This window comes from Rhinolophus hipposideros, assembly GCF_964194185.1.
Source record: "Rhinolophus hipposideros genome assembly, chromosome: 7".
In the NCBI taxonomy this organism is placed as follows: domain Eukaryota; kingdom Metazoa; phylum Chordata; class Mammalia; order Chiroptera; family Rhinolophidae; genus Rhinolophus; species Rhinolophus hipposideros.
This window is the reverse complement of record NC_138053.1, coordinates 65,806,690-65,820,336: the sequence shown is the minus strand read 5'-3', so window position 1 is coordinate 65,820,336 and position 13,647 is coordinate 65,806,690. Positions and strand designations below refer to the sequence as shown.

Below are 13,647 nucleotides of genomic sequence, written 5' to 3'. Positions count from 1 at the left end.
GGAGTCTCAGTGGGCAATTTAGGACTTGTGGTTATTTATTAACATTCTGGGGAATTAGTTCTATGGTGGCTTCTTCTTGGAGGGAACTCCAATATCCTTCCTTCTCTTGGAAGTAGGGGCCTGTTTGCATCACTTGTCCCAGGATGGTGACTATATAAAGCAGAGGCTAGGGTTTTAGGCCACATGGTGCTCTTTGAGGGCTGGGTGGTTTTGTGTTATGAGAAGCACACTGGCCCATCAGTTCAGCTGGCACCAGAAATGTCACCTGGGGAGGGAGCTGGAGGGGAAGATCTACTAGTCTACTCGGCATGAACATCAGAGAGTTAAGGGTCTGAGGCAAATCAAGAGAGAAAGTACCCAGTATCCTGGCTTAGAGTCTAAACCATCTTCATGTTTGCCCCTTTGGATGCAAGCTTTCTGCTTGGCCTGACTCCAGAGGCCATTATACCCCTGAACCTGGAGTTGACTCCCATGGAGAACAAGTGGAAAATAGAAATGGGATGCGGGAGATATGAGGTATGGTGACTCTCAGCTGCTAAACTACTTCATTTCACTGGTGTCCTAAAGCTTATTATAGAAAAAAAAATCTTTTTGTTGTAGTAGTGTGTAGAAAGGGTCTAGTTTCTACTTCTAGCTGTCTGGTTAAGATGAAGTTCTCTGGGATGATATCTCTGCATTGTCCTTGTCAAAACTATGACTGGGAATGTTTCTGCTGAGATTCAGCCTAGCAAAACATAACTCTCAATAAATATTTGCTGAACAATGAATAAATAAATAAATGAGTAAAACAAGTCTTACGAACTATGGACAAAGTCAATCAGAACAGAATTTTATTCATCCTTTTCAGCTTCTGTCTCTTTTCCCTATTACCTCCCTCCATTTGTTATCTTTTTACTCCTTTCTTTACCTGTATTTACTCCTACGCGAGTCCCCATTTTTCCTTCTTCAGCCCACCCCCTTCATCTCCACGACTGTGCACTTAGGAGATGACACATGCACGCCCCTTAAACTTAGGTTACCCTTCAGGAGTCCAGTTTCCTAAACAGGTCAGTCTTTGCTCCCAGGGTAATGGATTTCATAAATGTGACTTTTTCTTTGTTTACTTTGGGCTTATGTGGTTTTGTAGTCCTCCTTTTATCAAGCACTGGGAGTCATGTGGCCTGGGTGCCTGAGTAGGTGCTGGATGCCTGCATGGGTGCTGGGTCCTTGGGCAAAGACAACCTCCCCATGTACTAGTTTTTCCACCTGTGAACTGAGGGATTGGACTAAATGATTGAATATGGTCCCTTCCAGCTCTAAGGTTTTTGACCCTTATGAACTAGATCTATGGTATATGACATTTATAAGTAACCTTTGGCATTCTGAATATATTTAGGGTTAAAGTATATTTATAAAATGTTTGACACCACAATTTAATCAGTTGACCACAGATCATGATGGCCTTAGGAAGAAGGAAGATTCCATGCTTACCCAGACCAGTCTCAGGCACTAGGGGCTTGAAGGTTATATTCAATATCTATAAGGGTTTATGTGTGAGTGTGAGTGTGAATGTGTGAGTGAGTGTGTGTGTGTGTGTATGTGTGTGTGTTTAATTTCCTTAATCACATACTGAATGAAGAAACATGAAATAGTTGTTTTATACTAGTGTAGTTCTTTTCTTCCTACCATCCCTGGAAAAATGCACTGAAAACAACAAAAACAAGTACTGCTGAGAAAGATTTCAAATAAACATATTTTCTAATAAGTGGAGACAGGAGCTAGTGGTGAGATTTGAGGGGCAGTAAATACTTGCCCCTCTCACTGACCTGATCTATCACTGATCTAAGAATTCCTATCATTAGGGGGAAAAAAAACTTATCTCCTGAGAAGCTGGTATCATTACAGATAGGCAAGAACATGTTTCTAAGGGACTGAACTACCATCAAGGGATACTATGATGAGGACAGGGCTCTGTGTTAGCCCAGACAGTCTGGCAGTGGGGTCTCCTGGGCAGATGGGGCAGGCGAGTAAGGGCAATGGGCCCACTAGAGGGCACCACCAGCTACCAAGGGATCTGAGAAATGGGGGCAAAAGTTGAACTTAGATTACTTTGTGGACTCAACGTTTCAAATCTTTACTACTTTGGTTATTTGGGTCAAATACAGAATGTTTTCTATTTCAAAGTGCTATAGCTTTAAATGTGTTCTCATTCGGTCCTAGAAAAAAGCAGGAAGTTTGGTGAAAGGAAGAAATGACAATGGGAAATAGACTCATGCATGTGGAAAAACTTTAAAAGGAACACAATGCTGGTCTTATGTTATACCATGTTTCCCCCAAAATAAGACCAAGCCGTACCGTCAGTTCTAATATAAGACCTGATATTATATTATATTATATTATATTAATTATATTATATTATATTATATTATATTATATTATATTATATTAAAGACCCGGTCTTATATTATAGTAAAATAAGACTGGGTCTTGTATTAATTTTTGCTTCAAAAGACGCATTAGAGCTGATGGTCCAGCTAGGCCTTATTTTCGGGGAAGCACAGTAAATGAATAAGAAGGCTAAAGTAGGCAAATGTAATTATGGTTTCAGCTGACATTTGGAATTACCCTTAGTTTTCTTTGCAGTGTAAAGGGCAGAACATACCACTTCTGAATTTTATTACTAACCACAGGGAGGGAGAGGGCACATGGTTCCTCCCGAAGTTGTGATTCTTAACCTTTTGGGGGTAGTCACCAATCCTCATTGAGGAATTGAAGAGAGTTGCAGATTCCTTCCTCAGAAAAGTATATGTAACATATTCATATATCCACACATACAATATTATATACAGTTGTAGGGGTTATAAAAGAGACTCATCTTGTTAATCTTTTTACTCTTAATGCCAGATACACAGTTGGTGCTCAATAAATATTTATTAAGTGATTGAGTATAAAACTGAGTGACACATTATGCTTATACAAAATCATGGTCAAATGCAAATATTTTGGGTAGGGCTAGATAGGGTTTTAGCACCAATCAATATGAATTAATTTATCATAACGGTTTTTACCCTAATTCCATATTACATCTCCTGGAGGGAGGGGACGCTTTGAAAAATATCAGCCAGTCAAGATGGTGGAGTAGGTAAACACCGTGCTTGCCTCTTTTCATCACCACATCAAAATTATGACAAAACTACAGAACAACCATCATTGGGAATTGCCTGAAGTCTAACTGAACAAAAGTCCTACCTCTAATGACATACAGAGGAAGCCACCTCGAGACTGGTAGAGGGGCAGAGACGCTGACTGGGCTTGTCCCACAACCTTGTGAGACCTTTAAAAATCAAGAGGGATATCTCAACTGTGGAGGTTTCCCTTCAGAGGAGCAAAGGGTCCCAGCCCCACAGGAAGCTCCTCAGCCCAGTGTTCCAGTACCAGGGAGAGAAGTCACCATAACTTCTGGCTATGAAAACCAGGGGAGATTGTGACTGAGTGTGATAGATGGCAGCTGGAGTTCCTCTTAAAGACCTGAGCAGACTTAGTCGCTGACAGACTGTCTCACTGACAGACTCATTCCCTCTTAGCTCCAGCTCCAGCACTGGGACAGCAGCTAGAAAGGCACCAGGGACATATGGGAAGGAACTAAGTTGTCTGGCTGCAGGGTAAGGGCTGGAGAGGCAGCTTTCTCCAAGACAGAAGTGCTGGTAGAACCCATTGTTTCTTTGTTGAACTCTCCCTCATCCTGGCCTGCAGACACAGGCAGCTGCCATACCTGAGTTTCCATCGACCTGGCTAACATGATTTGTCTGCCCCGCCCTGGTGATTCCCTGAGACTTTGCCCCACCCAAATTTCAGGCACACCCAAGCTGCTTCAAATGGCTTTTCCATCCAATCAACCTCTCTTGGCTTATGCTGTGGACTTTCCTAAAACCATCAAAGGTTCACAAAACCCAAACAAGCAGTATCTGGCTTTGCTGTATCCTGTACCTCTTGCAGAACAGCCCCAAGCCCAGCAATAGTGGCAGCTGGCCTCAGTTTACAGTGTGGCCTCTCAAGGCACTTCCAAGCTCATTGCAGGTGGAGACCATCTGTAGACTCTTTATGGTTTATATCAGATGGCCCCAGGCAGGGCACAGGCTGTGACTGAACTTGGCCTGTGGCAGGTACCCTCACAGGATGCCCCAGGGCTGCACGGCTGGTGGCCAGCTTCAGACTAAGCAAGAGCATAACCCAGCTGCTTCCCAGGACAATACACCCAAAGGGCTGACTGGGAAGGTACCAGGGCCCTGCTAAAGCAAATCCTGCTCTGTAGGGTCAGCCCCTACACAACAGCTCCTCCACTGTAGTCACAGCCAGGCCTCACAACAAATTAGCCTGATGGTCAATCCCTCCTATTGACATACAAGCAGCAGTCAAGGCTCAACTGCAATAGGAAGGCGCACACAACCCCCACAAGGGACATACCTGCAATTCCTGGCTCAAGTGATGAGGGAGACTGTGCCACTGTGTCCCACAGCACATCTACTACATAAGATCACTCTACCAAGACTGAGACAGATAGCAGCCCTACCTAACACAGGGAAGAAGCCAAAATTGGGAGACAAAGAAACATTTCCCAAATGAAAGAAGAGAACAAAACTCCAGAAAAAGAACTAAATAAAATAGAGACAAGCAATCTACCAGACGCAGAGTTCAAAACTCTGGTTATAGAGATGCTCAATGGTCTCAGGGAGAACTTCAACAAAGAGATAGGAAACATAAATAAGAACCAGTCAAAAATAAAGAACACAATAACTGAAATGAAGAACACTTTAGAGGGAATCAACAGTAGATTAGATGAAACAGAGGGTCAAATCAGTGATTTAGAAGGTAGCAGAAAACACTCAATAAAAACAGCAAAAAGAAAAAAGAATAAAAAACATGAGGATAGTTTAAGGAGCCTCTGGGACAACATCAAGTGTACCAACATTTGTATCAAAGGGGTATGAGGAGGAGACAAGACAAAGCAAGTAATTGAAAACCTATTTGAAGAAATAATGACAGAAAACTTCCACAACCTGGTGAAAGAAATAGACATACAAGCCCGAAGCACAGAGAGTTCCAAACAAGATGAACTCAAAGAGGCCCACACCAAGACACATTACAATTAAAATGCCAATGGTTGAAGACAAAATCCTAAAAGCAGCAAGAAAAAAGCAGTTAGTTATCTACAAAGGAGCTCCCATAAGACTTCTAGATGATATTTCAACAGAAATTTTGTAGGCCAGAAGCGATTGGCACAAAATATTCAAAGAGGTGAAAAGCAAATACCTATAACAATGATTACTCTACCCAGCAAAGCTATCATTTAGAATTGAAGTACAGATAAAGAATTTCCCAGACAAGAAAAAGCTAAAGTTCAACACCACCAAACCAGTATTACAAGGAATGTTAGAGACTTTAAGACAGAAAAAGATAAAAAATATGAATAGTAAATGGCAGTAACTACATATCTGCTACCAATTACTTTCAATGTAAATGGATTAAATGCTCCAATGAAAATATAAGGTGGCCGAATGGATAAGAAAACAAGACCATTACATATGCTGCCTATAAGAGACTCACTTCAGATCAAAGGACACATACAGACTGAAAGTAAAGGGATGGAAAAATGGTATTTCATGAAAATGGAAACAGAAAAAAATGAAAAACAGCTGGGGTAGAAATACTTATACCAGACAAAACAGACTTTAAAACAAAGGCTATTAAAAGAGACCCAGTAATCCCACTTCCGGGTATTTATCTGAAGAAACCAAAATGCTGCTTTGAGGGGATGTGCGCATCCATTTGTTCATTGCAGCCTTGTTTACAATGGCCAGGATGTGGAGGCAGCCTGGGTGTCCATCTATGGATGAAGGGATAAAGAGGAGGTGGTACATATATACGATGGAATATTGCTTGGCCATGGAAGGGAATGGGTTCTTGTCGTCTGCAATGGCATTGATAGACCTGGAGGATACTGTGCTGAGTGGAGTGTCAGACAGAGAAAGACATAGGCAATGTGATTCACTTATATGTGGAATCTAAAGAACAAAATAAACAAAACAGAAACATACTCAAAGATACAGAGAACAATTTGATGGTTGCCAGATGGGCAGGGGGTTAGGGGGATAGGAGAAAAAGAGAAAGGGTTAGGAAGTACAAATTGGTTGTTACAAAGTAGTCATGGGAATGAAGAATATAGTCAATAATATTGGAATAACTATGGTGTCAGATAGGTACTGGATTTATTGGGGTGATAGATGGGAGAGAGAGAAGTTAGGGGACAGGGTGAACAAGGTGAAGGGATTAAGAAGTACAAATTGGTAGTTACAAAACAGTCACGGGGATGTAAAGTAAAGCATAGAGAATATAGCCAATCATATGGTAATAACTGTCTATAGTGCCCGGTGGGTAAAGGATTACGTCTTAAATTATATAAATCTCTAACTACTATGCTGTATTCCTGAAATTAATATAATGTTAATATAATATTGAATGTCAACTGTAATTAAAAAATTTGAAAAGGAGGGGAAAAGGTGAAGGGGAATAAGAGGTTCAAATTTCCAGGTATCAAACAAATACGTCATGGAGATGTAATGTACAGCATCAGGAATATAGTCAATAATATTGTGATAGCGTGGTATGGTGTTAGGTGGTTGCTGGACTTATCATGGTGATCACTTTAGGTATATAAATGTTGAATAATATGGTGTACACCTGAAACTAATATAATATTGTATGTTAGCTATATTTTAAGAAAAATCTTTTTTAAAAAAAGAAAATATTGATGCTTGGGTTTCACCCCACAACAACTGACTGAAAATCTAAGGGTGGGGAATCTGGGTATCAGTATTGTTTTAAAACTCTTCAGCTGATTCTAATGTGCAGACACGAGTGAAATCAATGTAGCTGGTTAAAATCTATATAATTTAGTAGAGAGAGAAAAACTGAAGATGTGGGTAAGATAACCATGCTGACATGGAAGAAATCAGGAACCATAATAAAAATAGTTATCTCTTCCAATTACATAGATCACTACTGTGTTTCCCTGAAAATGAGACTTAGCCGACAGTCAGCTCTAATGTGTTCTTTGGAGCAAAAATTAATATAAGACCTGATATTACATTATTGTATTGTATTATATTTTACTATGTCATATGACACCTGGTCTTATAGTGAAATAAGACCGGGTTTTATATTAATTTTTGTTCCAAAAGACGCATCAGAGCTGATTGTATGGCTAGGTCTTATTTTAAGGGAAACAGTACATATCACTGTCATGCCAGTCTCATTCATACCCCAAAGAGACCCTGATAGTTAAGCCAAGCAGTTGCTGGTGATTTTTCTCAGATGAAAGCCAGGTCTGTCAATGCAAACTCAGATTTTCTGAGTCGAGTGCATTGGTCTTTTGGGTTTGCCAAATTGCCTCTTTGTGAATTAGAACAGGGGTTCCCATCCCCAAAAAGCCCAACTGAGAAGGTCTGGAGTGGGTCTGGACATCTATCATTTTACAAGCACTGATGATCGTTCCATATCAGGGCCAAGTGTAGAGCAGCAGCTCTAAATTGGGGGTGGGGTGGAGGAATAGGCAGTAGAAGAAGCATGTTGGTCAGAATTACCTGGGGAAATTTTTCAAAATGCACATATGTGAGCCCCATCCCAGATCTACGGCAGCAGAAGGCAGGGGTAGTATCAGAGAGTGAATATACAGAAAATGCTTGATTCTCACCACTCTAACCTAAGCTAAGAACCGGTACACATGGGACACTTCTTGGATCCCCAGCCAGGTGGCCACTGGGGCCACTGCTATGATGGTGACCTCTGACCAGCCGCAGGACTGGGCCCTGCACAGGGACTGGTGTGAGGGGGGCAGGGAGGGCGATTAGATACTGAAAGTATGTAGCAGGGTGCTGAGGGCAGGTGGAGGTGACAAAAACAAGTCTGGCTCACTTCAATTTTGCCCAGGGCTGGCGATGGTACAGAGTAACTGCAGCCAAGATTGGGGAGACAAAAACAGAGCAGTTTTCAAATCACTTCTGTTTTCCCCTGATCTCAGGCACATTTGTCACCCTGAAAGTGCCAGGTGCTCATCTTACCATTCGTGGCTCATGAAAACACCTGAGTGAAACCACCATCAGGGTGGGCAGAAACTCCTCTCACAAGGATCCTGGCAGCAGTTCAGCAGGGGTGCCCTTATTGGGCTGATGGAAATAAACAGCGGGGATGTTTATGTGAGGCATCGAAAGACAGAAAGGGCTGGCAGTTTTCTCAAAGGAGACTAGTACCGCTCTCCTCTGAGGGACAGCATAGATGACTCTTAGCTAGTCACTCCCCTTCAAAATAGAAAGCACTTCAAGAAATGTTAGCTATGGTCATTCTTTCACTTTGTTCTCAGTTTTCTTGTCTTTGGACTGCAGACTTCTGGGGTCTATTCTGATTTCTTTGGTGGTGTGTTCTCATAGAGACTCCCTTTGAAGATAGTGAGGTAGGGTCATGAGCCACAATTTTCATGGTTCAGCATAGGGATTACTCTGCTTTGGAAGATTTGGAAGGAAGAAGACAGCCATGGTCCAAAGACTTTGAAGGAATTTTCCTAGTCAATCTTTGGTTTACCCTGGGGTACTGTGCGCCAGTGACAAGCATTGAGATAAAGAGAGACAATGAGAAAGATGTGTGTATGTGTGTATGTGTGCATGCATGTGTGTGTGTGTGTGCATGTGTGTAAAATGGCTAAGGCAGGTTCTGCCTGATATTCTATCACTCCTCCTGCTCTGTATCTTGGCAGAGTTTCTTCTCAACAACGGATGCACTCAAACCCTCCAAAGTGACAGGCTGGCTCTTGGCCCTCTGGATACGAATGGAGAGGAGGAGAGTACCATGCATCTTGCTCTGTCATACACACAAACAACATATCAATACTAAGGCTGTACCTTTGCTAATTCCTTTCCTATTGTCTGACATAGAGCCTTGTTAACACTGCTTTAGACCATTCAAACTTGAGATACGTCCTCACCTGCACTGCCCAGTGGAGAGCCGTTTTAAAGTCTTTATCCACAAGGGTGGGGTCTGCCCCCTTCTTCAGCAGCATTTGGGTATGCTGAGGCTGGTTGTGGAAAGCTGCCCAGTGCAGTGGTGTCATTCCCTACAAAATCAAAATCAGAGGGGACAGAGATGAACACAGGCTATCAGGAAGGAAAACAGAGCTCATACTTTCTCCCCTGGCCAGAGGGCCGTCACCAGATAGGTTGGTTGCTGCCTGTCAGTTCATTCATCCCTCAAATCATTCATTCAATATATATTTATTGAGCTTCTGCTTTGTGCCAGGCAAACAAGTGTTGAGGATACTACAGTCAATAAGATAAACGAGATCCTTGCTTTCATGGAAATTGCACCGTGATAGAGGAAGACAGATAATAAATACACAGGAACGAGCCAAAGGATTTTCCAGACTGCTGAATGCAATGAGGAACATACACGGAGTGCTGTGACAGAATGACCACACGGGCAGGGTCTGTTCTGCATGGGCCTCTGCAAACTTGGCAAGCAGTAGGTCATGACGGCAAGCACCTGTCACTGGGGGCACGCAAGGATACCATCTCCCATCATGGGGACGGGGCACTGTTTTACTGAAGTTTCCCCAGGGACTACAACAGAGATTAGAGAACTAGCTGTTGAATGAATAAATGAATGAATGAATGAGGACAAGAGGAGAGCCACGTGAGATGAGGTCGGAGAGGGAGACAGGGAGTAGGGGATGGGGATACCGATGGGGACCCTGTATGAGGCATTTGGATTTTATTCTAAAGTTAATGGAGAGAGAGTTGAAGGGTTTTAAGCAGATGTTGACATGATCTGATCTACACTGTTGAGAAGAAATCACTGTGGCAGGTTGGAGAACAGATCTGGATGAGTTAATCTGGTGAATCCCAGTTTCTTTCAGAGTTTATGGTCACACACCTTTGGCATCATTTACTAAGATGAAGTCTGATGGCCTCTTCTCCTTGCCCACACCTGTCAATTACATGAAATATATCTAACATGACGCTAGATTATGGTAAAGGGGCAAAGCGTGTGGGCAGCTTTAAAGCTTCTCTTTTTATATTCATCTCTGCAGATACTATAAAGGTAAGAGTGACTATCTTAGCCTTCTTTGCTCCATCCACAATGAGATGAGCGGAAGAGATGGACCTCAGCCTAGTTAGAAGTGCAGGGCTAATATCCCAGGATTATAATATTTATTGATCCGGAGGTCTTTATGAGTTCTTATGTGTATTGTCTCACTTAATCCACCAAATAATCTTCTGCATTAAGTCTCACGGTGAAGTCTACTACGAGTTCACCAACCTCTATTTCCTTTTCCTTTTCCTACAGTCTGCATTCCCCAGCCTCCAGCAGACAAGTGTGGACATGAGACTGAATCGTGACATGAAACCTGGACTCTGGTTGATCAGCTAGAACAGGGCCACCTCGTCAACCAGCACTGGACTATGCAATAAGCTTGTTTTGTGTCAGGACCCTGAGGTTTTGAGTTGTTTGCTATAGCAGTTAGCTAACTTTGACAGGCGCCATTCTCCTCATTTTATGAAAGAGGAAACAGCTCTAGAGAAGTCCGCAAGTCCATGAGTGAGTATGGAACTGAATCCAGGGTTTGGAGTTTGTTGGGGCACTGGGGTTAAATGTTAAATCCCCTTGACCAGTTTCATATTCTAAATCATTGAATAATGGGCTGCTTTCAAGTTTCAAGTTTCAGTCATAGAACACTGAGCCTCCAGAAATACTCTTGAGGATATTTCAAGAAATTGGTTCCATATGGAAAAGAATGCTGGTCTAAAAGCAATGGAACTTCTTTGTTCTTATTCCATCAGTTGAATACTTACTCGTGATTCAGAATCGTTCAATGCATTTCAGTGGGTCCTCTTCATTTTTAATTTGGCCCATTGGAATTAGACATCTTAACTCAAGGAAATAAGATTCTTTTATTATGTATGGATTTCCCCTTTCTAGTGCTGAGTCCCATTTGTTTCAGTCATTGGTTTCATCATGAAGTGCTACCAATTTCCAGGATTAAAGGAATCAAGACAATTTTGAAGTCACTGAAGTGTAAGCTTCATGAGGGCAGGCCCTTGTCTGCCTCTCTGAATACCTGGAGCCTAGAGAAGTGCGAAGCACATTGTACATGCTAAATAAATACTTACTAAAGGAATGAACAACTTTTCACTGCTGTTCTTGATTGATATTTTTTGCTTTTGTAAAATTTGACTTACTTTTTAAAATCATACACACAAAGAAAGGCAGATATCACCTCCCCCCAGTTAGAATGGCTATCATCAACAAATAATAATACAAATAAGACAAATAATAAGTGTTGGAGAGGCTATGGAGAAAAAGGAACCCTCATACACTGTTGGTGGGAATGCAGACTGGTGCAGCCACTATGGAAGGCAGTGTAGAGGTCCCTCAAAAAATTAAGAATAGAATTACCATATGACCCAGCAATCCCTCTCTGGCTATCTACCCAAAAAATCTGAAAACATTTATCCATAAAGACACGTGTGCTCCAATATTCATTGCAGCTTTGTTTACAGTGGCCAAGACATGGAAACCAAAGTGTCCTTCGATAGATGATTGGATAAAGAAGATGTGTTATATATATATATACACAATGGAATACTATTCAGCAGTAAGAAAAGATGAAATAGTACCATTTGCAACAACATGGATGGATCTTGAGATTATTATGCTGAGAGAAATAAGTCAGCTAGAAAAAATCGAGAACCATATGATTTCACTGATATGTGGTATATAAAACTGAAAACAACAAAAGAACAAGACAAATGAAGAAACAAAAACTCATAGACACAGACAATAGTTTAGTGGTTACCAGAGGGTATGGGGGTGGGGGGTGGGAGATGACAGTAAAAGGGATCAAATATATGGTGATGGAAGGAGAACTGACTCTGGGTGGTGAACACACAATGGGATTTATAGAGGATGTATTACAGAATTGTACACCTGAAATCTATGTAACTTTATTAATAATTGTCACCCCAATAAACTTTAATTTAAAAAGAAGATAAAAGAAAAGCTGAACATGACTCCTCCTTTATAGAAATGAACTCGCCTGATAGGATCATTGTTACCAAAATCATCTATGGGAACTTGTTAGAATTTCTGATGAGTGCTCCAAGTGAGATAGATGGCAATCACTATGTCCAGAGACATGATTTAGTGATGTGAGAATTCAGTGTGAGAATGTGGTTGTGAACTAAAGTGTGATTATGACTGTTAATCCTTGTCTCCTCACCACAGCTGCTAGGCTTAAAGAGTTAGTCTCTGAAAACAACAACCCCTCTCTTCAAAAACAAAAACAAAACCCAAAACAACCAACGCTTGCATGCTTTGGGAAAGGAGTGAGGTGGGGAAGAGGAAGACTACCATTTTTTGTATACCTACTTGGTGCCAAAAGCTTCCTATATGTTACCTCACAGAATATTTACAATAATCCTAAGCTATTTTTAGCAGTATTACTGGTGAGGAAACTGAAGCACAGACAGGTTAATTAATTTGCCGAAGGCAATTGACTGGGTACATGGCAGAATTGGGATTCAAATCCAGGTCTCTTCAACTCTGGAGGAAAGTTGCTCTTTTCACACATCGTGCTGGTAGATTTTCATTTTGGAAATGAGCTCAGATGCTGGAAAATTCTTTTCTCTGTGACTTTTATCTGGATTTAGAGTCTTCCCACTTCCTAAAGTAGTGGTTCTCACTAGTATAAGGATTGTCACTCTATATTATTATTTGTTTCATTTATCATTATTTCTAGTCGCCTCCTAAAAGTGCAGCTGGCAAATATTTTTGTAAGGTGTTGAAATATATATATTCTCCTCTCCTCCACCCCCATCCAGGGATTTTGGATCACTGTCAGAAACTGTCGATCCTCTAAATGGCCTCAAATAGAGACATGAAGTACTCTATTACTTCTCTGAATATATATTATAATACATATAGTATAAAAATACATTGTATATTTATATTACAATAAACAGGTTGCAAATATTCAGTCAAGTCAAGGGAAATTACCTGTTACTATTTTTTTCAATTGGGCTAATGACAAAACTAAATCCTCTTAGAGTAAGTAATATGAAAACCAAAATTTTCAAAATCAGCTCAAGTATAGCTCTTGGTATCGCACAACACACTTTGTTTAGGAACTTTTTCTACAACTGCCCCCTTCTCCTTCTTTCAGTTTCTATTCAGCTGGCAGGCAACATGGTTGTGTTTTGTTAGGACGCTGGTGGCCATTTAAGGAGCAGACTTCAGGCTTGGCGACTGGCATGTGCCCTGCTCAGTGACATAGATCATGATTAAACTGTGATGTACTGAAAGGCAGAGGCTGGGGCTTATTCACCATGGCAAACCCACCTCACCGAGCACACAGTAGGTGTTCAAGAAATGTTTACAGGAAGAATGAATTAGTGAATTGCAGTTTATCAAGGCTCATGAGGAGTATAAAATACCAGAGTCTGTCGAATGTAAGTTCTGTATCCAAACTGTGTTGCTACTAGCCGCTCGCAGGGATTTCACTGAGGACTCATTGGGCGGTCAAAACACTTAGGGGCTGAAAATCTAGGAGTTACTGGCAGGTAT

At 41.3% G+C, this 13,647-nt stretch overlaps 1 protein-coding gene across 1 annotated transcript in view; it reads right to left on the bottom strand.

The window, feature by feature from the left end:
• The window catches only part of ANKRD55 (ankyrin repeat domain 55), a 91,666-nt gene that overhangs the window by 24,262 nt on the left and 53,757 nt on the right, over positions 1 to 13,647 (bottom strand). Inside the window, exon 7 of the mRNA XM_081052868.1 lies at positions 9,014 to 9,142. Within this exon, the coding sequence (XP_080908994.1) occupies positions 9,014 to 9,142 (129 nt within the window). The remainder of the gene's footprint in view (positions 1 to 9,013; positions 9,143 to 13,647) is intronic.